Source organism: Microcaecilia unicolor, chromosome 14, assembly GCF_901765095.1.
Source record: "Microcaecilia unicolor chromosome 14, aMicUni1.1, whole genome shotgun sequence".
Classification (NCBI taxonomy): domain Eukaryota; kingdom Metazoa; phylum Chordata; class Amphibia; order Gymnophiona; family Siphonopidae; genus Microcaecilia; species Microcaecilia unicolor.
The window spans coordinates 32,732,726-32,757,990 of NC_044044.1; the positions used below are offsets into that span (position 1 = coordinate 32,732,726).

Genomic DNA, 25,265 nt, shown 5'->3' on the forward strand with positions numbered 1-25,265 from the left:
CGTTAAGATATCATTACATAATATTAGCATGTTTGCATGGGCACGACCATTTATAGCATGTCAATTGCAAGTGTAAATAGGAGCGTCTCTATGCAAGAAGTGACACACTCAATAATTGGTCGGGCTTAAGTAAACAATCACATATTAACAACCGTTGGAAATGCAAAAAATACCTTTATTCCATTAATAATACATATAAATTTGATCCTCGTATTTTTCTCTTGCTAACTCATAGTCATGCAAGTTTATCACACTCAAACCACTAACATTCTCTCACATTTAAATGTGGTCATTATGCAGCCCGTAGCTATGTTTTCCCTTTCCCCTATAGCCATTTCATGTAAAATAAATTATCCTAAAGTCACACTCTGAGCTTTGCATCATAATATAAGAATGAGACACTTTTCAGATAGCAGGACTTATGGCCTTTTAACTGTCCTAACTTTATCCACTGAGTATCGCTGGTGCCAGGAACCAGGTTACTCCTGGCTCTGCACCAGACCACTTTAGCACTAGCCAGACAGTGGTGTGAAGATCAGCTGATAATTGGTGACATGACTCTGTTAAGATCCCATTTGCTAAACCACTTTAAACACATAATACATGGTTTGTTGCACACTAACTGCTAGCATTAAGGATCTTGGCAGTATTTCGCAGTTCGTGGGTGATAATAGCATTTTGTGTGAGGGGGTTTCATGGGCAGAGAATGGGCATGGAAGGTGGTTTGTGGTTAGCGAGCTGCAAATACTGCACACGAACTGACTAATGGGCTGTTAACGCGGGACCACTTACTGCCTTCTCAGTAGGAGGTGCGAAGTGCTTCCATGCTAACTTCAGAGCTCTAGCGTACCAAGGGTGGGGTGGTGGGGGCGGTCCGCCTTAGTTCCAGGCAGCAAGGGGATGCACTGAGCAGTCGTGCGATAGTCAACTCTGTTGGTCTACTACTACTATTACTTATCATTTCTAAAGTGCTACTAGACGTACGCAGCACTGAACACTTGAACATGAAGAGACAGTCCCTGCTCGACAGAGCTTACAATCTAATTAGGACAGACAAACAAGGCAAATAAGGGATAAGGACAAAGGGTAGCAAGATTCCAGAATCCCAAAGAGTAACAAGATTCTGTGCAGAATCCAAGAAAGTAGCAAGATTCCGGAATCTCAAAGACAAAATAAATAAATAAATAGTAGTAATTTATTTGTTACATTTGTACCCCACATTTTCCCACCTATTTGCAGGCTCAATGTGGCTTACATAGTACCGTAAAGGCGTTCGCCAGTCGGTTGATAACAAATACAAGGTTGTATTGTAGTCAAATGAGGTAGGTGTGTGTCAGGCACCATGAAGGATGACTAGAATGAAGATTGTATATTGTCCAGTACGATCATTGGTTGAGCTGTGTTGTTGGATGTGGGGATTTACGTTGGATCGATGTCCCTTCTGTTGCTGTTTGAAGAATACTATTACTACTTATCATTTCTATAGCGCTACTAGACGTGCGCAGCGCTGTACACTTGAACATGAAGAGACAGTCCCTGCTCGACAGAGCTTACAATCTAATTAGGACAGACAAACAGGATAATAAGGAATAAGGACAAAGAGTAGCAAGATTCTGGAATCCCAAAGAGTTTCAAGATTCCGGAATCCCAAAGAGCAAGATTCCGGAACCCAAATAATAGCAAGATTCCGGAATCCCAAAGACTACTACTTATCATTTCTATAGCGCTACTAGACGTACGCAGCGCTGTACACTTGAACATGAAGAGACAGTCCCTGCTTGACAGAGCTTACAATCTAATTAGAACAGACAGACAAACAGGACAAACAAGAGATAAGGCAATATTAAAGTGAGGATGATAAAATAAGGATTCTGAACAAGTGAACAAGGGTTAGGAGTTCATCTCTGGCCATCTTAAAATCAGCATCAAATAGGTGGGCTTTTACCTTAGTTTTGAAGCTTGAAGTACCGGCTCAGGAAGTCTCAGGAAATCCCCTCCCCCCCCCCCCCCATCAACTTCCTGTTCCTGGGCAGGGGCCCGGCACAGCCTGCAGCCGAGTGACAGCTCAGAGAACCCCTTGCTTTATGGAGGGGGGGGGGGGTGCTCCATCCCTGGTGGCAACCAAAGTAGGTACATCCACTGCTCCAGAGTAGTGCGCATGAATGGAACATTAATGCGGGACCTGTAAAGACAAATGTTGGGAAAGTCCCTACTGGTTGCTGTGTTACATTTGCAACTATCACACAGTGAAGTCCCACATTAAGACCTTGGTTTATAAAGGAATGCTATAGACACGCTAGCGTTTTTAACGCACATCAAGGGTTGACACATGTTATACACTATTGCACCCATAGGAATGTATTGGCACGTTAGCGTTTAACGCATTTTAACTTTGAAGGCGCATTAAAAATGCTAACACACCTTGAAAAACTTACCCCTTAGTACAGTACCTGCAAATTTTACCGCAGTTCAGTAAAAAAGCCCCCCATGTATCACTCATTATCAGGGAACGGCTACCTCTTGCCTGGTTAAACCATAGTGATTATCGACACCATAATTGAGACTTGAATATTTGGTGGTATTAGATGTTCCAAATTTTTCCCAAATGTCCTGCTGAAAATTAAACTCAGTTTATCGCATGCTGTATCATTGTTATTATTATTAATTCTGCATTACCTCTTCCAGTGATACCTGTAGAGATGAATGAAAAACTTACACTCAAAGGATGTCCCATACTCTAACCAAACTCATGAGGAAGGTTCTTTTTTTTTTCCTTTGTAACCACAAAGGAGAAAATGAACCTACCTCAAGTGTTGCTTTTCGTCTTCTGGAATCCTTCCAGAGCTGTGTGTGGTGAGGATAAATAGCTGTAAATACTGAGGATCCTCAGATCAGTTCCTGCCATTACCCTGCAGGTAAGGACGCTGCGTCTGATGCTTCTTTCTAGAACTTTAATCTCAGGAATAGAGGAGCTTTTCAGCCTGGATGGTGAGAAGCTTTAGAGAGAATTTGACAGATGGTGAGGGCAGAGCAGAACTCAAACATCATGGCAAGTCAAGTCAGAGTTTTTAAAAGTTTTGGATACGTTTCTAGAGGGCAGGACCTTGAAATTTTATTTAGCCAGACAGTCTGAGATGTCTCCATGTCCCACTTCTAGAATGAGGCACATGGACCAGACTTTTGTATTTCGGGATTTGACAGGTAATTCAGGAGACCCAGACTGCCCACTGTCAGAGTAAGGATGCTGAGCTCAGTAGATCATCGATCTGACCCAGCATCGTATATCTTGCATTTTATGTTCTTATGAGTGTATTAAAGGTTTATCATAAGAATTATTGGCAGATTTTGTTAGGTTATTTTGTACTGTAGAGGGGGTGAGTGAAATTTGTATCTCCTATCATTTGTGTACTTTGAAGTGTCTGGAAACTTATTCTTATATGGAGAGTAAACATGTTAAGATTTCCTGTGCCTCAGAGCAGATAAGCCAGACATGGAGCCTGAAGAGGGGAAACTGGGAAATGCATATAGCAGATCTTATCCAGTGTCCTTCTCTTCACATTTCTAGCCACAAACCCTGAATAATTCAGTCACCAATTCAGCCACAGCAGCTGCCCAGCTATATCCAATGTAGTAGGTCCTGATAACCTATAAAAAAAATTGAAAATGATGGGTTGTGAACCTCAGGAACTGGATTCGATTCCTGCTGCTGCCTGAGCAGCCATGGGTTGAGATTCTGGGCAACCAGGTTTAATTCACTCTGCAGCTCCATGTGACCCTGGGCAAGTGGCTTAACCCTCAATTGCCCCAGGTACAACAATAGTACAATGTACCACTTACAATGTACTGGTCTGTCCCTAGTGGGCTCATAATCTAAGTGATATATAAATATTGAAATGAATGAATAAATCACAGGCTCGATAATCAGTGTTATTTAACCAGCTGGGAATGGCCCCTGGCCAGTTAAATAGCGCTAATATTCAGCGCAAGATAGCCAGTTATCTCTACTGAACAGCTAGCCACAAGACGCAGCTGACTAAAGCACAAATATTCAGTGATTAACTGGCTAAGTCGAGCGGTTAAGAGAGAAATTATTTGCAGCCTCTAAAACTGAAACTCAGTATTCAATGCCAGATATCCAGGGTCGGAGCTGGCGTTGGTAGTTAACCGCATTTCCTGCCCCCGGCTTAATATTGGGGCATCTGCCCTATTCAGTCTCTGCCCTGCTGCACCTTCACGAACAACAGACGTAGCTTGTGGCACTAACATGGTCTTAGATTTCAGACTTACATATTTTCTACCAGAATAATGGATCATTAACTATCAGGTTGATATTCAATAATACTGATGTGATCATCAGGTGCTTCTTTAAAAAAATGATGCTGGGCTGGCAAATGCTTAACTTTTTACATGGACCAGTTGATGTCCTGGGGCGTTTTGGGATGGGGCCGTAGTTTAAAGTTGAACAAAGTTAGGTTCTTAAGTTGAGCAGTGAGGTATTCAGTGGTCAGTTCTACAAGGATAGTCCTGCTGAATGTTAGAGATAAAGAGAAACAGATAATTTATCAGCTTACGATATGCAAAAGCGGCCTTTTGAAAGATTTCCCATAATATATTCACTGTACGAGGTCTCTTCTTCTTCCAGAATCCAATGGAAGAAAAAAATATTACCACACTGACAGAATTCATCATTCTGGGGTTTCCTGAATTTCCAGAGCTGCAAATTCTCTTATTCCTTCTGTTTTTACTGATGTACTTGATCGTCCTGATGGGGAACTTCACTATAATAACCGTGACGTGCCTGGACCCTCGTCTGCAGACCCCCATGTACGTTTTCCTCTGTAACTTGTCCTTCATCGACATCTCTTACACCTCAGTCACCCTCCCTAAACTGCTGGACATCTTCCTGAAGAAGAGGCAGAGGATTTCTTTAAATCATTGTTTTATACAGGCGTATTTTTTTATGTTTTTAGCAGGTACAGAATTTGTTCTTATTTCAGTCATGGCTTATGACCGTTACATTGCGATATGTTACCCTCTGAGCTATATTTTGATTATGAATTTGAGACTCTGTGTATTGATGGCAGTCGGGTCCTGGGTCTTTGGAATTTTTCTACCAGTGACACTCACTGTCTTTCTATCACGATTATCTTATTGTGGGTCCAATGAAATTAACCATTTCTTCTGCGATCTCTCAGCACTGCTAAAATTATCCTGTACCAGTACTTCTGCCATTGAAATTCTGACATTAATCACGGTTGTGTTTGTAGGTCTGCCCTTTTTCGTTACAACTCTCACTTCTTACGTCTACATCATTTCCACCATCCTGAGGATCCGTTCCACGGAAGGAAGACGCAAAGCCTTCTCCACCTGCTCCTCCCACCTGACAGTCGTCATTCTCTTCTATGGGACTATGATGTCTTTGTATATCAGACCGACATCCCTGCAGTCACTGGAGCAAAACAAACTCTTTGCTCTGTTATATAATGTTTTAATTCCTGTGCTCAACCCTGTCATTTATAGCTTGAAAAACAAAGAGGTGAAAACTGCCTTAAGAAAAGTTTTAAATGGAAAATAAACCCTGTACGGTAAGTGGGCTTGAGATGAAGACGAATACGTTGGCTGCTGTACAGCCCTTGTGCTTTCAAAATATATGTACTTTTTTCTAAAGTTGAATCAAAGCAGATTAATGCTGAGTGTTGATCGTGAATATACGATTACAGAATATTAGGTGTTTCCATGCAAACATGTTAAGTTTAGACGTGACCTATTTACACTTGCAATTGACCTGGTATAAATGGAGCGACTCTATGCAAAAAGTGACAGGCATAACTGATAACACACACCCATAGTCCGACCATGCTTCGTCCTTGTATACACCCCCCCTTCCATGTCGCTCTATACTGCTTAGTCGCTTCCTTATTGATGTGTAACTCCCAATCATCAGCACATCTACCTAGGTACAATAGAATAACCTTAATGTTGGGAATTCTGTATTTCAGTTTTGTATAATGATCGAGGGCACGCGTGATTTACCAAAAATGAGAAAGGATTGTCGGAAATTCAAATAAAGAGTGATGAGTCTCGGGTATAATCTTTGAGATTTGTAGTATTTGCCTCCATGTACGGGAGCAGAAATTTTTAAATAATAGGATTTTATAACATATACAGTTTCATCATCATAATTGAATTTCTTAACGCCTGTCCACTTTTCTACACAATGGTGTTGATGTTCAGAAAGACTTTTGCAGTTAACATCGGTTGTTCGTTTTCAAAGGAATTTCGATGTATAAATGTGCAGAACTGGACTTCTGAAAATGTGCTTAAACGTACACGTGAACGCTGGGGAGGTGATCCTGGGGTGAGGATGGGAAACGTGGCAGATGTGTAGGTTTACTTTTCCTGAGTCTGTTTCCCTTAGAAAATTATCGCGTTATGTGAGGTCATTGTACTGTGACCACTAAGTTGCTTTGGAAAATTCAGCCATGTGATATTAAACTTTTCTTCATTAATCTGGCTCGTAGCCTGTGATGTGTATCTGCTGTACTATCTTAATAAAAAAAGAAATATTCTCTTATCTTCAGTGCTGCCCAAGAATAAATTAATCTGCATTACAATCACAGCTCCCAATTTCTGCACAATGCTGTCCACTCATATAGCCAAAATGTAGACCTGTTGTGTCCCTGCAAAGCCTGGCCAACAGCTCTCAGATCAGCTCCTTCTTTGGGGTCAAAGTTCAAAAGCATCACAACAGGCTGTTAGCTGCGGGCTGCATAATGACCACATTTAAATGCATTTAACCATTTCTGCGGGCCTCCCACTCTAACCTGTATGCAAACCCAGCATTATGTTTTTCCTTTCCCCTACACCCATTTCATGTAAAATAAATTATCCTGAAGTCACACTGTGAGCTTTGCATCATAATATAAGAATGACACACTTTTCAGGATCCTCTGAGACTGCGTTGGCCTTTTAACTGTCCTAACTTTATCCACTGAGCATCGCTGGTACCAGGTCACTCCTGGCTCTGCACCAGACCACTTTAGAACTCGCCAGATGTTGGTGTGAAGATCAGCTGATAATTGGTGACATGACTCTGTTAAGAGCCCATTTGCTAAACCACTTTAAACACATAATACGCTGTTTATTGCATTAAGGGGCTTGGCAATATTTCGCAGTTCGGGGGTGATAATAGCATTTTGTGTGCGGGGGTTTCATGGGCAGAGAATGGGCGTGGAAGGTGGTTTGTGGTTAGCGAGCTGCAAATACTGCACACGAACTGACTAATGGGCTGTTAACGCGGGATCACTTACTGCCTTCTCAGTAGGAGGTGCGAAGTGCTTCCATGCTAACTCCAGAGCTCTAGCATACCAAGGGTGGGGTGCTGGGGGCGGTCCACCTTAGTTCCAAGCAGTAAGGGTTGCACTGAGCAGTCGTGCGATAGTCAACTCTGTTCCTGGGCAGGGGCCCGGCACAGCCTGCAGCTGAGCGACTGCTCAGCCCACCCCTTGCTTTACGGAGGGGGGGGTGCTCCATCCCTGGTGGCAACCAAGGTAGGCACATCCACTGCTCCAGAGTAGTGCGCATGAATGGAACATTAATGCGGGACCTGTAAAGACAAATGTTGGGAATGTCCCTACTGGTTGCTGTGTTACATTTGCAACTATCACACAGTGAAGTCCCGCATTAAGACTTGGGTTTATAAAGGAATGCTATAGACATGCTAGCAATTTTAACGCACATTAATGGTTGACAAACGTTATACACTATTGCGCCTATAGGAATGTATTGGCACGTTAGCGTTGAACGCATTTTAACTTTGAAGGCGCATTAAAAATGCTAACATGCCTTGAAAAACTTACCCCTTAGTACAGTACCTGCAGATTTTACCGCAGTTCAGTAAAAAAGCCCCCCATGTATCACTCATTATCAGGGAACGGCCACCTCCTGCCTGGTTAAACCGTAGTGATTATCGACCCCATAATTGAGACTTGTATATTTGGTGGTATTAGAGGTTCCAATTTTTTTCAAAATGTCCTGCTGAAAATTAAACTCAGTTTATCACATGCTGTATAATTGTTATTATTATTAATTCTGCATTACTTCTTCCAGTGATACCTATAGAAATGAATGAAAAACTTACACTCAAAGGGTGTCCCATACTCTAACCAAACTCATGAGGAAGGTTCTTTTTTTTCCTTTGTGGTTAGCTAACCACAAAGGAGAAAACGAACCTACCTCAAGTGTTGCTTTTCGTCTTCTGGAATCCTTCCAGAGCTGTGTGCGGTGAGGATAAATAGCTGTAAATACTGAGGATCCTCAGATCAGTTCCTGCCATTACCCTGCAGGTAAGGACGTTGCATCTGATGCTTCTTTCTAGAACTTTAATTTCAGGAATAGAGGAGCTTTTGAGAGTGGATGGTGAGATGCTTTAGAGAGAATGACTTCACTTGCAATAATGTTTGACTTCTGCTCTGCCCTCACCATCTGTCACAGAGTTTTAAAACGTTTTGGATACGTTTCTAGAGGACAGGACTTTGAAATTTTATTTAGCCAGACAGTCTGAGATGTGTCCATGTCCTACTTCTGGAATGAGGCACATGGACCAGACTTTTGTATTTCGGGATTTGACAGGTAATTCAGGAGACCCAGACTGCCCACTCTCAGAGTAAGGATGCTGAGCTCAGTAGATCATCAATCTGACCCAGCATCGTATATCTTGCATTTTATGTTCTTATGAGTGTATTAAAGGTTTATCATAAGAATTATTGGCAGATTTTGTATGGTTATTTTGTACTGTAGAGGGGGTGAGTAAAATTTGTATCTCCTATCATTTGTGTACTTTGAAGTGTCTGGAAACTTATTCTTATATGGAGAGTAAACATGTTAAGATTTCCTGTGCCTCAGAGCAGATAAGCCAGACATGGAGCCAGAAGATGGGAAAACTGGGGAATGCATATAGCAGATCTTATCCAGTGTCCTTCTCTTCACATTTCTAGCCAGAAACCCTGAATAATTCAGTCACCAATTCAGCCACAGCAGCTGCCCAGCTATATTCCAATGTAGTAGGTCTTCATAACCTATTAAAAAAAATAGAAAATGATGGTTTGTGAACCTCAGGAACTGGATTTGATTCCTGCTGCTGCCTGAGCAGCCATGGGTTGAGATTCTGGGCAACCAGGTTTAATTCACTCTGCAGCTCCATGTGACCCTGGGCAAGTGGCTTAACCCTCAATTACCCCAGGTACAACAGTAGTACAATGTACCACTTAGATTATGAGCCCACTAGGGACAGACCAGTACCTGTAAAATGAAACTGTAAACCACTTAGTTCTAAGCGAAGTATAAATACTGAAATGAATGAATAAATCACAGGCCTGATAACCAGCTGGGAATGGCCCCTGGCCAGTTAAATAGCGCTAATATTCAACGCAAGATAGCAAGTTATCGCTACTGAACAGCTAGCCACAAGACGCAGCCGACTATTCAGTGATTAAGTGGCTAAGTTGAGCAGTTAAGAGAGCAATTAGTTGCAGCCGCCAAACCTGAAACTCAGTATTCAGTGCCAGATATCCAGGGTCGGAGCTGGCGTTGGTAGCTAACCGCATTTCCTGCTTCCGTCTGAATATTGGGGCATCTGCCCTATTCAGTCTCTGCCCTGCTGCACCTTCACAAACAACAGACGTAGCTTGTGGCACTAACATGGTCTTAGATTTCAGATTTACATATTTTCTACCAGAATAAGGGATCATGAACTATCAGGTTGATATTCAATAATGCTGATGTGATCTTCAGGAGTTTCGTTAAAAAAAATGATGCTGGGTTAACAAATACATAACTTTTTACATGGACCAGTTGATGTCCTGGGGCGTTTTGGGTTGGGGCCGTAGTTTAAAGTTGAACAAAGTTAGGTTCTTAAGTTGACCAGCAAGGTATTCAGTTGTCAGATCTACAAGGATAGTCCTGCTGAATGTTAGAAATAAAGAGAAACAGAAAAATTATCAGCTTACGATATGCAGCAGCCGCCCTTTGAAAGATTTCCCATAATATATTCACTGTACGAGGTCTCTTCTTCTTCCAGAATCCAATGGAAGAAAAAAATATTACCACACTGACAGAATTCATCATTCTGGGGTTTCCTGAATTTCCAGAGCTGCAAATTCTCTTTTTCCTTCTGTTTTTACTGATGTACTTGATCGTCCTGATGGGGAACCTCACTATAATAACCGTGACGTGCCTGGACCCTCGTCTGCAGACCCCTATGTACTTTTTCCTCTGTAACTTGTCCTTCATCGACATCTCTTACACCTCAGTCACCCTCCCTAAACTGCTGGACATCTTCCTGAAGAAGAGGCAGAGGATTTCTGTAAATCATTGTTTTATACAGGTGTATTTTTTTATGTTTTTAACAACTACAGAATTTGTTCTTATTTCAGTTATGGCTTATGACCGTTACGTTGCGATATGTTACCCTCTGAGCTATATTTTGATTATGAATTTGAGACTCTGTGTATTGATGGCAGTCGGGTCCTGGGTCTTTGGAATTTTTCTACCAGTGACCCACACTGTCTTTCTATTACGATTATCTTATTGTGGGTCCAATGAAATTAACCATTTCTTCTGCGATCTCTCAGCACTGCTAAAATTATCCTGTACCAGTACTTCTGCCATTGAAATTGTGACATTAATCATGGTTGTGTTTGTAGGTCTGCCTTTTTTCATTACAACTCTCACTTCTTACGTCTATATTATCTCCACCATCCTGAGGATCCGTTCCACGGAAGGAAGACGCAAAGCCTTCTCCACCTGCTCCTCCCACCTGACAGTCGTCATTCTCTTCTATGGGACTATGATGTCTTTGTATATCAGACCGACATCCCTGCAGTCACTGGAGCAAAACAAACTCTTAGCTCTGCTATATAATGTCTTAATTCCTGTGCTCAATCCTGTCATTTATAGCTTGAAAAACAAAGAGGTGAAAACTGCCTTAAGAAAAATTTTAACAGAAAATAAATGTTCCTGTTTGGTGTCTGGGATAGGGATGAAGTGAAACTGATTGGGTGTTGTATTGCTGTCATGTTGTTAATAAGTATATTTCTTATTCTGAAGATAATGTCTGCAATTAAATATTCCTGTTTTGTATATTGATCAGGGGCACATGTTAATTACAAAGACGACAGTAAGGAGTTCAGATAAAAATCAAGATGTAATATTTGACATTTACAATATCCACCTCATGCTAAAATCGTATGGGTCAATATTCAACATGATTTAACTGCCAGAAACATCACCTGGCCAGTTAAATCGCCTTTTCAGCAGTTAGGGTTAGTGGTTCGTACCGCTGAAGATAACCGGTTGGCGCCAAACTGCAAACCAGCTATTTTGGGAGCGTTATGGGGCAGTTGACCGATTAAGTGCTGATATGACTCCGGCTCCTAGTAATCCAGTCCAGGGGTCATACCTACCTTTGCTTCAGGGCGTTGGGGCTGGGTGGGATTGAGGATTGTTCCTGCCCCTAATGTACCACTGACATCCCTGGTAAGTTCCAGGGGGTTTGGGCTCCCTCTTTGGTAGGGGATGGGGAAGATGCATTGCCTAATCCTGGTTGGGGGGGGATGGGAGTCAGGAGAGAGTTGGGTGATGCTCTTAGTGGGTACAGATTATGATCCGAGGGGTTTTGGGTAGTTCATCATGAGTTGTGTTTATAAACTTTGTGGGTCAATTTAGTAAATGAAGATATAGCAAAAAAAAAAAAAACCCAAATGAAAAAAAAACACCTTGCAAATAGTACAGGAAAATGAAAATAAAGAACTTATGTTACCTGTGCATCCTATACATTGCACATGTTGTGTTCCATACAAAAAAAGAGGGGTAAAGTCTATGGGCCTGTATTATAAGGCTGCCAACTGGATCCAGATTTGCAGGACAGGTTTGATCCAGTCCTGGGTTTACCCCCATTGCATGCAGGGACTTGTAGTTCTATTCTATTTCCTATGAAGAGCAAGACTACAAATCCCAGCATGCCCTGTGAATCTGGATCCAGTGGGCAGCTTTACTCTTTTAATAAGGTGCATTAAGCACTTTACTAGCAGTTAATCCACGTGACCATGTTAAAGTGTTTTGTGGTACTTTCCCATCATTTGTCTGGGGCGTGGTAAGGGTGGGGAAGTGTTTGCCAGCTAACTGGCAAACGCAGAGTTAATGCAGGAAGTACTTATGCCTCCTAATAGCAAACATTAGCGCGTGACCTGAAAAAAGGTTTGGGGATCCAGGACAGTCTCGACCATCTGACCATCCGGTATATCTGACAACCCCTCCCCCCTAGTGATGTCATCGCATTACCATTAAGAAGTGCGCAGGTTCTCTTTCAGCTCTCTGGCGTCACACGCTACAAGGAAACCATGTTTGATCTGTTGCTGGATATACAAAAACATGGACTGATGAGACAAAGTCAGCACGGATTTAGTGAAGGGAAGTCTTGCCTCACCAATCTAATGCATTTTTTTGAGGGGGTAAGCAAACATGTGGACAATGGGGAGCCGGTTGATATTGTATATCTGGATTTTCAGAAGGCGTTTGACAAAGTGCCGCACGAAAGACTCCTGAAGAAATTGCAGAGTCATGGAATCGGAGGTAGGGTATTATTATGGATTAAGAACTGGTTGAAAGATAGGAAGCAGAGAGTAGGATTGCGTGGCCAGTATTCTCAGTGGAGGAGGGTAGTTAGTGGGGTCCCGCAGGGGTCTGTGCTGGGTCCGTTGCTTTTTAATGTATTTATAAATGACCTAGAGATGGGAATAACTAGTGAGGTAATTAAATTCGCCGATGACACAAAATTATTCAGGGTCGTCAAGTCGCAGGAGGAATGTGAACGATTACAGGAGGACCTTGCGAGACTGGGAGAATGGGCGTGCAAGTGGCAGATGAAGTTCAATGTTGACAAGTGCAAAGTGATGCATGTGGGTAAGAGGAACCCGAATTATAGCTACGTCTTGCAAGGTTCCGCGTTAGGAGTTACGGATCAAGAAAGGGATCTGGGTGTCGTCGTCGATGATACGCTGAAACCTTCTGCTCAGTGTGCTGCTGCGGCTAGGAAAGCGAATAGAATGTTGGGTGTTATTAAGAAGGGTATGGAGTCCAGGTGTGCGGATGTTATAATGCCGTTGTATCGCTCCATGGTGCGACCGCACCTGGAGTATTGTGTTCAGTACTGGTCTCCGTATCTCAAAAAAGATATAGTAGAATTGGAAAAGGTACAGCGAAGGGCGACGAAAATGATAGTGGGGATGGGACGACTTTCCTATGAAGAGAGGCTGAGAAGGCTAGGGCTTTTCAGCTTGGAGAAGAGACGGCTGAGGGGAGATATGATAGAAGTGTATAAAATAATGAGTGGAATGGATCGGGTGGATGTGAAGCGACTGTTCACGCTATCCAAAAATACTAGGACTAGAGGGCATGAGTTGAAGCTACAGTGTGGTAAATTTAAAACGAATTGGAGAAAATTTTTCTTCACCCAACGTGTAATTAGACTCTGGAATTCATTGCCGGAGAACGTGGTACGGGCGGTTAGCTTGACGGAGTTTAAAAGGGGTTAGATAGATTCCTAAAGGACAAGTCCATAGACCGCTATTAAATGGACTGGAAAAATTCCTCATTTTTAGGTATAACTTGTCTGGAATGTTTTTACGTTTGGGGAGCGTGCCAGGTGCCCTTGACCTGGATTGGCCACTGTCGGTGACAGGATGCTGGGCTAGATGGACCTTTGGTCTTTCCCAGTATGGCACTACTTATGTACTTATGTACTTATGTTAATAAACAATATTTTAAATACAGACACCCTATGCCTGTTCCTTATGCACAAAGTCTGTTTTACGGGCATTTTTAAGGGGTTACCATTGTTTTCCTTATGATCCAACGTTTCACTTATCTGACTAGAGCTCAGTCCCGTTTACATCGGATAATTGAGATTGTACTGTTTGTCCTAAGAAAGTGCTGTTTTGAATCTGGGCTTAGCACGGGTAAAATTCTGGGTTAAAAGAGGCCCTAAGACTGCTTTGTAGTCTACCCACAGCAAATCTGAAAAAGAAAGCTTGTGGGTTTGCATGTGAAAAGTGCCTGCAGGCCTGATAGCTGCTTCCTTTCATGTTTTTACCTTTATTCTCCTTTGCCCTGTGCATTTTGACTTTCTTCAGCTTCAGTGTCAGGATTAGCACTTGCAATAGAAAACCAGTTCTGATTTCTATTCCTCCACGCCATGAACTACTGGATTAAGTCTACATTTCTTACATAAGTCATGGATTCTCTGCTCACACTGGTTAAAGAAGTTAAGTATAACACAACAACTGATGCTCATCATTTCTACCCATAATTTGATCCAGAATTCCTTTTTTTTCCTTTCCACCCCCCCCCCCCCCCCCAGGCATCCTTGACTCCTTATGCATAATTTTCTCACAGTCTGGGAGCAAATTAACTCGGGGAATTTAATAGAATGGGACGAACTTTGGCATGGAGGAAAAACTAGTGAAGACAGAAGGTCGTCCTGAAGGCTGTGAGAGCATTTAAGGCATACAGGGTGAATGGGAAATGGGGGTGAACCCCCCCATGCATTGTCTCCTCTGTGGTGGCTGTGGCACAGTGGGAGGAAGGGGGGTCATTAGGGGGGTGTATCGCTCCTGTGAAAAAACATACCAAGTTCCAAAATGGACCAGATGGGGAGTTCCAGAAAATAGCACCTCACCCCCCACACCAAAAAAAAAAAGTGTTCCAATACATTTCTATAGATGTCATTCTGTACCTGCAACGTGGAAACTTTGAAACATAGTCATTTCGGGAATGTTCATTTCAAACTGATCCTCTCCTATCGCAGCTGCACAGAGCCAACACAGATGTATCCTCACAAGCCACTACGAATTGGTAAGACCGGCAGGGTATGAAAAATGTAAAGACATACATATACAGATATTCATGCCCAAAAAACAGACCTACATATAAATACATGCAAACACACAAGAGTGCAAACAAAAAAAAAACACACATAGATAAACATACAAAGCCATGTGATATGCATAGACACCCAAACCTACAAACACACTCCCTACACAGGCTGATAGATACCAAAGCGTGCACACAGAAATAATTCCATAATGCAAACTCTGCATGCTTACCTCACTATGCACCCACACACACACACACACCCCTCTATCCCTGTGATTCAGAAGGGTATCTCACTTTCGCTGTTGCACGTTTTACAGAGAAGCCTAGTGACTAAACTAGATAGTTTTCTTAATGTTTGGTCTCTATGGTAACAGTAGGCAACTGAACCCGGTTGCTATGTGCAGTGACACCTAGTGACTGAAGTATGTAGTTTACTAGTGGTTGGTCTGTGTATGGGCTCCTAGTGGTGAAACTATAAAATGCATTCTTTCAAGTCTGTTGACAGTGCCATCTAATGGTTAGATATATTATCACACTTTATTTTATTATTATTCCCAAATCAATAGAATGTTCTGTATGTTTCATTCTATCCCTTCAGACCCTCTCCCTTCCAGGCCAGATACACAGTGGTAACTTTGGAAACAGCATGTGGAGAACAGCTCTTGGAAGTTTTTCCAGCTCCTGTGCGTGTGTGTCTGACACACAGCAGTGCCCAGTACATGTTGCCATTTAGAAACCCATTCCATGATTTGTCTTAACGGCATCAGGGCATAATAGGGTGGGACACACTTTACGTGGGCTCCGTGACAAGACCACTGACCTGCACAAAACGTGATATTTCAGAAGACGCAGGAGGTTTAGTGAGTTTGTTCTATGCTTTTGGTTAAAATATGTCCATTACTCTTGCTGACGAAACTAGTATCACTAAGTTAGCTCATATCTTTGCCCTTCTGCTTGATCCTTTGCATTGCCTCAGAGGTCCTTTCCTAGAGAGACCTGCAGGGAGGATAAAGTACCTCTGATGTCTGATGATTACCACACACTCCCATCTCTTATCCTGAAGGTAAGAACTCTAAGGATACCATGTATTACCTGTCTGAAGCTCAATAAATCTCTGCTGTGCTGGGCACAAGAGAGAGAGAGAGAAAGCGATCAGGATATTGTTATACAAAGACCGTGGAAAATGGTGAAAGAGCTGAGGCAGTAAATGTGTCCTGGACTCTTAGCAAAGAGCGTACAGTGATATGGAAGACAGCACTGACACAGGGGTAAGATACTTAAGAGACTGTTTTGCTGAGGGGAGATGGTGTGTGATGGATAGAGAGAACAGGGAGCAAAAGGTTAAGTTGGCTTAGGTGTCTCTAAGAAGGTAAAGATATGAGCTTTGAAGTGGAGAGAGAGGCGTCTGCTGAGAAGCTAAAGCCAGAGCTTAAGCTGAGCTTAGAGAGAGCAGGAGGCTTTGGAGTAATGGGTAAGCAGGTGCAATGTCCATGCTGTGTGCCATGAGGCAGCCGGGGACACCAAAGAGATATGGACTCAGCCTACTGCACATGTAGGGGGCTGAGTTCTGGGACTGGACGGGAGCCAAGCAATGTTAGGACTGCCCATTTCCTTTTGAGTTTAATCCTGAGAGGAATCATTTGAATTCTGGGGAAATTTCAACAGCCCCATTCAGGACTGGATTTAGTGGAATATATTATAATGAAAACAATCCCAAAATAAGAAAAACAGAAGGTGCACCTGAAAGCATGTTGGGTGAGAGACATTTGTAGGTTCTTTGTTAGTTTCAGAGAAAGATCATTTTGTGTTCAACCTTCTTCAGTCTAGAGACTGAAATTCAACATTTATGCAGAGTTAATTTTACCTCCCATTGTTAACGTTTGATATTCGGCAGAGCTCTGCTATCTAACACTTGTCTGGGTTTGTTTCGTATTGATCTCAATCAGAAGGATATTCAAGTATTTCTCAGTGAGAACATGTTTTTCATTCCTACAGCTCATTGCAAGATACTCAACTCATTCTCTGAATAAAGTTGGGTCTTTTCCTCAATCTCTCCTCCAGCCAGAATCCAATGGAAGGGGAAAATGTCACCACAGCAAGAGAATTCATCATTATTGGTATTCCTAATATCCCATACCTACAAATCCCTCTTTTCCTTCTGTTCTTAGTGATGTACCTTATTGTCCTGTTGGGGAATCTGACTATTATAACCGTGACATGCCTGGACCCTCGTCTGCACACCCCTATGTACTTTTTCCTCTCTAACTTGTCCTTCCTCGATATTTCCTACACCTCAGTAACTCTCCCCAAACTGCTCAATATCTTCTTGAACAAGAGTCAGAGGATTTCTGCAGTTGGGTGTTTCACACAGACATATTTTTTCATGTTTTCAGTATGTGTAGAATTTCTTCTGCTGACTGTCATGGCTTATGACCGCTACGTGGCCATATGTCACCCCCTTCACTACACTTTGATTATGAATCCAAGAGTCTGTATACTGATTGCAGTGGGGACCTGGATCTTTGGGTTTCTGGACCCAGTGACACACACTATCCTGCTCTCCCGGCTCTCTTATTGTGGATGTAATGAGATTAACCATTTCTTCTGTGACCCCTCGGCACTGCTAAAACTTTCCTGCACCAACACCTATGTAATTGATTGCATGACTTACATTTTGGGCGCAATTGTAGACTTGCCCTGCTTTCTGTTAACCCTGGCATCCTACGCCTACATCATCTCTGCCATCCTGAAGATCCGTTCTGCGCAGGGTAGACGCAAAGCCTTCTCCACCTGCTCCTCCCACCTCACGGTCGTTATTCTCTTCTACGGGACTATAATGTGTTTGTATATCAGACCCACCTCCATGCAGTCACTGGAGCAAAACAAGCTCTTTGCTTTGTTATATAACATTTTAATCCCTATGTTTAACCCTGTGATTTACAGCCTGAAAAACAAAGAGGTTCAAGGAGCCTTGAGAGCAGTTTTCAATTTCAATAGAAAATTATTTTCCTAAGGTTAAAATAACATTATCTGCAGTTTCTGGGTGTGAATAGATATTCTTTGATCATTCTAAAGACCTGTGGAAGTCAGTTTATTATCTGTTTAATAATAAAAATGCTATGTATCTTTATATTTATCATACGTCCCCTTTCCTAATGACTGTACTACAGTAATTTAACTTTGTGTAGGCTTACAAGCTAAATTTTCCTATATAGAGATGTTTAAATACTGCTGTGGTATAAATGAAAGGGAGATGAGCATCTTCGATTGAAAGGAAGCTCTGGAATGAAGGGGCATAGGATGAATGTGAGACAGGCTCAGGAGAAACCTAAGGAAATAACTCTTCGTGGACATGATGGTGAATTCATTGAATGACCTACGTGGAGGTGGTGGAGATGAAGACTGTATCTGAATTCTAAGAGACAGGAAGGGATAGTAGATGGCATGGGTAGGCAGACTGGATAAGCCACATAGTCTTTATCTGTCTCATTTTTCTCGGTTTCTATATTTCAGATACTGTCCTCATCTCCACCACCTCCACACATCCACCACCCTTCCCATATTTTCTTATATCACTCCTGAGCCTATGTACTTGTCCCAAGCTTTCTTGAATTCAGATACTGTCTTCATCTCCACCACCTCCACCATAGGTCCTTCCATGAATTCATCACTCTTTCCACTAAGATGCATTTCCTTAGGTTACTGCTATAGGCTGAAATTTATGAAAGCTTGAGGCATGCACATAGGATCTCTGAGGGAGAGGAAGGGATAGTACAGATCAGTAGATGTTGTGGATGAACAGACTAGATGGTCTTTAACTGTCATCATTTTGTTTGTTTCTATGTTTCCAGTGCATGCTAATACCATTAGCATTAGTTATTTTATTATGCAACGGGACCTAGGTACTAATAACATGCATGAGCATAACTCTAGTTGTAAGGGAGAAAGTCTACAACTGGGCCCCCTCCATTTAGACGCTCCAATACCGCATTGTGGGAGCCTGTCCTACAAAGGCCGCTGAACACCTGCCTTGTCAGTAATGTGTTAGGTTTTGTCTCTTCCTCTCTTCACATCTGGAATACTATGGAAAAGTACAGATATATAATAAGAATCAGTTAATAATATTATCTCAACTCTGTTCTATTGTACTACATTATCCTACACTGTATTATGAATTACAGTTCATGCACCTGATGACAAGGAAGCTGATCCTCGAAAGCTCAATGCTCAATAAATTAGTTAGTCTATGAAATGCCATCTGCCTCTGTCATTTTCACCGTATTGTACGTCCCATTTTATACCATCTTGTACATTGTTCAGAGCACTAAGGTGTGCCTTTATTTTCATCCTGAATGCCGAGATGACCTCCTAATCCTGTCTGATAAACAACTACGTCTCCAAAAGCTTCTAAAATGATTTTCTTTGTTTGAGCTTCTCTTGAGAGCTGAGTTTCTGTATTCTTGAGAGGGAATTAACTGAGTTGTGTGATTTATAATTATAAATATGTTCTATTGCTTTAGGGCCTGATATCATTATGTACCAATTTTTCTGTATATTTTATGTCACTATGAGCGCCAAAATCATAACTCAATGAATGAATGGCTGTTAAAATATTCATACAGTTGGACCAATATTTAAACACCACAGGAAGCATTTTTTAAACATCATCTGAATCTTTTTAAGTAATCCACATTTATGGGGTTTGCACCACAAGACATATGAGGAGAGAGTTGATGACCTGAAGATGTATACCTTGGAGGAAAAGTTGATACATTCAAATATTTGAAAGGTACTAATCTATGAACAAACCTTTTCCAGAGATGGGAAGGTGCTAAAACTAGAGGACATGAATTAAGGTTACAGGGGGCTGACTCAGGAATAATGTCAGGAAGAACTTTTTCACAGAGAGGATGGTAGATACTTGGAATGCCCTCCAGCAGGAGGTGGTGGAGATGAAAATTAATTTTAAAATGTGTTGGATAAACACAAAGGAATCCTGTATAGTAGACCATGGAACCATGGAAGCAGTGATTAGATGGCAACACCAGTAATTCAGAAGCAAAATCAGTGCCGGGCAGACTTCTACAGTCTGTGCCCTGAAAATGGCAAGGACAAATCAAGGTCAGGTATACAAACGAAGTATCACATCATACCTTATGTAATGTACGTGTGCAAATTTACGCACCTGGATCAGTGCGAAAATGTTATGCATAGTTCCAGAAAGAGGGCACATCAGGGGGTGTTCCCGCAATTTCTGCATGTTGTTACAGAATAAGGGGGATCAAAGATTTACACCAGGGTTCAGTTAGTGTAAATACTGGTGCTCTGAAAGCAGTCACACATCCCGGCGTTTAGCGCTATTCTTTAAACAGCGCCTAACTTTGAGCGCCATTTACAGAAGAGCACTAAGCTCTGTTTTCTTCAACACCATTTACAGAATTCGGTCCTATATGAAGATAGCACCAATCATCGCTGCTATACAGATATTCGGGAGTTTGATTCCCACTTCAGGCACAGGCAGCTCCTTGTGACTGGGCAAGTCACTTAACCCTCCATTGCCCCAGGTACAAATAAGTACCTGTATATAATATGTAAGCCACGTTGAACCTGCTATGAGTGGGAAAGCATGGGGTACAAATGTAACAAAAATAACAAAATAAATAAATTCAGCCATTATGGAGGGTTATTCAGCCACTACGACTATGGAAGCGGCTGAATATTGCTGCCATCTATAGGTAGGAATCTGCCCCAGCTCCAACCTTGGTCCTATCTCAGAGCAGTTTACATGTTGAAAATTCATACGTAAAGGACTTCTGAGTTGGTGCTCAAAAATTCCTTCCAAGCCCCAATATCGAACCAGATGTGTTTTAGCCATTCCACAAAGTTCAAAGAAGAAATGGGGATCGCTACTTACAGTTCCAAAACTTTCATTCGTGGAGGGGGAAAACTGGTGCTGCTACTTAACTGTTTGAAAATTGCATTAAATTCCATTTCAAAGTGTTCCTCCACGAACACTTTGCATCCACCCTAAAGCCTGTGTAGTAAACATGATCATTCCGAATCCTGACAATTTTCTAACCCTGTGTTTACTAAGCTGCGTGGCAATGCCGACGTGTCGGCATTAGCGCACAGCAGCCGCTAGCGCAGCTTAGTAAACGGGGGGGGGGGGGGGGTGAGTGACTTGGGCACGTGGAAGAACATTATGAGGTATTTTTTTTACAAATGAAAGACCTCTTAACAGCTTACCCCGTGTGTAAATGTTTGCATGTTTCAGAACAATGCATAGTTTTAAGCAACCAGGGTGTAGACATGTTCGGGGGGGGGGGGGGGTATAATTTGAGCAAAAGTGCTGCCCGCTGCTGGCTGAATATTGGGTCCACAGTGAATTACCACCATAGAGGTCTCCCCCCCTCCCCACCGTAGCCCAGTCAGTTTTGTAAAAGGTCATTTCTGTCCATAACTTGCGCCTCTTAAAATTACCTTCAAAGATATCCATGGTAGACATATAGACATTACACCCTGCACTTTTATACCGAATCTATCTCAAGATTCTGAGCGGCTTGCATCAAAGAAGCCAAGAGAAATTCTTGGGAAGCTTAATGAAGTAGAAATCTGCTAAAGTTTTTAAATTCTTCTTAAAAAGGTTAAAATCCAACTGGAAATTAACACATGGATACAAATCCTTCCATAATTTCAGTGCTTGCACAGTTAAAAAGCTATTAAATACTCTAAATCTTTTTATTCCCCTAATAGAGAGCAAAAAAAAAAAAAACAAATTACAACTCTATTATTAGACTGAAATTTTAAATGGGTTACCAAATACGAAGACCTTATAAATCAAGCGAGAAAACTTAAACTCAATCCTGGCCTCTACAGGCAACCAATTATTGGAGGAGTTCATTGGCTGCAATTAGGATTTACGGGTACATCTTGCACAACGCTATTCTGTAAAGATGAATGCATGTATCTTTTATCCCCTGTTATTCAGCGCTATTTAACCAGTCAGAAATGGCTCCTGGCTGGTTAAATAGTGTTTCACTGGCTGTCTTCGAATATCCAGCAGGAGATAGCCAGTTAACTCCCGCCGAATATTTTCGGTCAGCACTTAGGGGGAGATTCTATGTATGGTGTCTAAAATATCGGTGCTGAAATCAGTGCTGACTAAGCGTATTCTATAATTGGAACCTAGATTTAGGCGCCAATTATAGAATACGCATAGTTGATATTTCAGCACCTAAATCTACGCGCATCTATTTACACCAACGAAAATGTGGTGTAACTTCCAGTGCATTCTTTAAGTAGGCATGTAAATTTTGGAATACCCATGAAATGCCAATTTCCCCGCCCCCTTTTTGCCTGCACACTTTAGAAGTTTGGTGCACATCATTATAGAATTCGCTTAGCGAGTTGTGCGTCTAAATTCTAATCAGTGCCAATTAGTGCTCATTTTTTGTTTGTTAAGTGCTGTTATTAGAGCTCATTGGCTTACTATGCCAATTGAGTTCCGCGCATTGTTATAGAACCCACGCCAATTTCGACACGGATCTCTAGGTGTACTATATAGAATCTAGGGGCTAGCGGCTTACCAATTGTATAACCGATTATCCGCTAATATTCAGTGATGTCTGACTAAATTTGGTAGCCAAATCACCAAAATAGCAGGCCTGTCTTTGACCGCTATAAACTTAACTGGAAAGTGTTGAATCTTGGTTTGTCTGATCACGTTTAAACCAGCCAAAAATAAACCGGAAATGATCTGGCATTGAATATCTGGTCTCACCGTCGGCAGCAGGAGCGAGCCAAGCTGCCTCCGGCAGTCTAAATATCTGTCCCTTAGTGCACAAGTAAAAAGGGGACGTGACCATGGGAGGGGCATGTACGGGTCATGGGCTTTCATTAAAAATGCGTGTGCAGTATTATTGAATTTGGGGATCTGAAGGAATGTTTATACCAGGTTTCAGATGGTGTAAATTCTCGCACCCAAAGTTGGATGAAGAGTCCAGTGCTACCCAACTCAGAGCACCGTTTCTAGAATAGTCCTCAGTGTGCATTTTTTTTACTGAGTCTAATCCCAAATGTTCAACCAGTCTGCTCCATTCTTCCAGTCTTTGCTGTTAAGGGTACAGAAAGTTTGACTTTAACATTTATGAAGATTATTGAGATTAAACAGTTAACCCAGTAGCGTCTACGTCAACCAAGAAAGGAACCATGATCGCCCAGATTATAAATATAAAAACATAAATTATGTATGCAGTCTTATTTTTGAACATTGAGTTTCATGCAATTTGTGGAGAATTAGTCCGTTAATTTTATGTAAATTGTGAGGAGTTAGTTCCTTAAAATGTTTGCATTTTTTAACAAACTGGCATTAGAAAGGCATCCTTACTTTCAAATGCATCACAATATTGATTATTTAATATAGATCCTTTGCCCTTGATCATGAAATGGAAGGGAAGATTCTAACCAAACACACACACCAAAGCTCCCTTGAATCTTTGCTGTATGATCTGTGATTTCTGTCTGAACCCCAGGGACCCTCCCCAGAGGGATTTTGCATTGTGTATAAATACTTCTGACAGTACAGCATACCAGATCGGAGCTGGTGCAGCCCATCCCTCATCCTAGAGGTAAGGAGTTTGATCACAGAGCCTATCTTGATGAATTGCTGGTAGCATTGTCATATTTGAAACGTCCCCAGTGAGAAACGGAGGACAGGGCACAAGAATTATTATGCAAAGACTTCCATGAGGAAAGAACCAGTTATTGCGGGGGATAAAAAGTTTTGTTCCCACCAGCGGTGAGTAAGGAGTCACATAGCTGTGCCGGTGGGTGGGGCAGCATTTGAGGGATGCAGAGGAGCCTCTGAAGAGGGTGAAAAATGAGGCCAAATTTGCAGTAGCGAGAAAGAGAAGCTTGTTGAGAAGAGGAGGGAGTGAACTGGCATGGATGAAGGAGCAGGTAAATGTTTATCCTTTCCAATAGGAAGCCAAATAGTTCTTCATTTAATGCAGGGGTTCTTAACCTGGGGTCACTAACTTCTAACTGAAATTTTGATAACTGTATTTAAGCATAATTGATTTCTTTTATAATATGATCTATATCTCGGTATTTTAGTTTATGTATTTAAATATATTTTCCTGAGAAGGGGTCCGTAGGCTTTACCAGACTGTAAAAGGGGTCCCTGGCACAAAAAGGTTAAGACCTCCTGACTTAATCAATAATTAAGCTGTGGAATTTGCATGGGACAAGTAGTTAGCATAATTGAGTTCTAAAAGGATTTAGACAGGTTCCTGGAGGAAAAGTCCATTATTAGCCAGGAGAGACCTGGGAAAGCCACTGCTTCTCTCAGGGAGTAGATCTGGTCCTACCAGGAGCCTGTGACCTGGGTTTGCTTCTGTTAGAAACAGCAGACTGGGCTTGATGGATTTTTACTGTTCTTGTGCAGAAAACACAGGAGCTAAGCCAAGCTCTGGGTGGAGCTTTGAGGGATAACAGAAGCATTTCACAGGCATATTCCCTTCTTCATATGGGTTTACCCTTATTTCTGCTTAATTAAAAGTCTCATTTTCAAAACAGAAAAACGTCCAGAAAGAACAAAAGCTGCAGATAGACTTTTTTTTCTCTTTTTGCCAAAATGTCCAAATCGCAATTTTTGAAACCCATTTTTTAAGACTTTTCCATGCTGTTCATATCCGGTGCCTCCAAATCACAAGGGGGCATGGGGGAGTGTGTTGTGGGGGTGGGATTTGGGTGTTCCCAAAATGTGGACATTTTTCTGCCATAATGGAACAAAGCAAATGGAAACGGGCTAAAAGTTTGACGTTTTGGTCTAGACCTCTTTCAATCACAACTAGGTAGGTGCCCTAAGTGACCAGATGACCACTGGAGGGATTAAGGCATGACACCCTTTACTCCCCAGTGGTCAGTGACCTCCCCCACCCCCAAGATGTGAAAGAAACAGTACATACCAGCCTCTAGGACAGCTTCAGATGTTATGACCAGTCCTATTAGAGCAGAAAGCAGGTCCTTGGAGCAGCCTAGTGGTCATTACAGTGCACTGTGGAGAAGAGGACCCAGGCCCGTAGCCCACTCTAACTGTTACACTTGTGGTGGAAAGCGTGAGCCCTACAAAACCCATCAAAAACCTACTGTACCCACATATAGGTGACACCTGCAAACATAATGGCTATTTGTAGTGCTGCATAGTTGGGTACCAGTAGGTTTTTCGTAGGTTTTGGAGAGCTCAACATACAATATAAGGGGGTAATTGTGAGATGTGTACCTGGGACCTTTTATGTGAAGTCCACTGCAGCGCCCCCTAGGGTGCCCCACTG

General features: G+C 42.0%; 2 protein-coding genes and 1 pseudogene across 2 annotated transcripts; all 3 read left to right on the top strand.

The window, feature by feature from the left end:
- The first annotated feature begins 4,648 nt into the window (after nt 1-4,648).
- On the top strand, nt 4,649-5,575 carry LOC115458435 (olfactory receptor 5V1-like). The gene has a single exon (XM_030188402.1). It carries the CDS (start codon nt 4,649-4,651, stop codon nt 5,573-5,575), a length of 927 nt encoding a protein of 308 aa, XP_030044262.1.
- A 4,509-nt stretch (nt 5,576-10,084) lies between these two features.
- On the top strand, nt 10,085-11,145 carry LOC115457412 (annotated as a pseudogene).
- Nucleotides 11,146-17,002: 5,857 nt separating this feature from the next.
- Nucleotides 17,003-17,944, top strand: LOC115457413 (olfactory receptor 1019-like). The gene has a single exon (XM_030186830.1). The coding sequence runs from the start codon at nt 17,003-17,005 to the stop codon at nt 17,942-17,944; it is 942 nt and encodes a 313-aa protein (XP_030042690.1).
- Nucleotides 17,945-25,265: the final 7,321 nt, after the last annotated feature.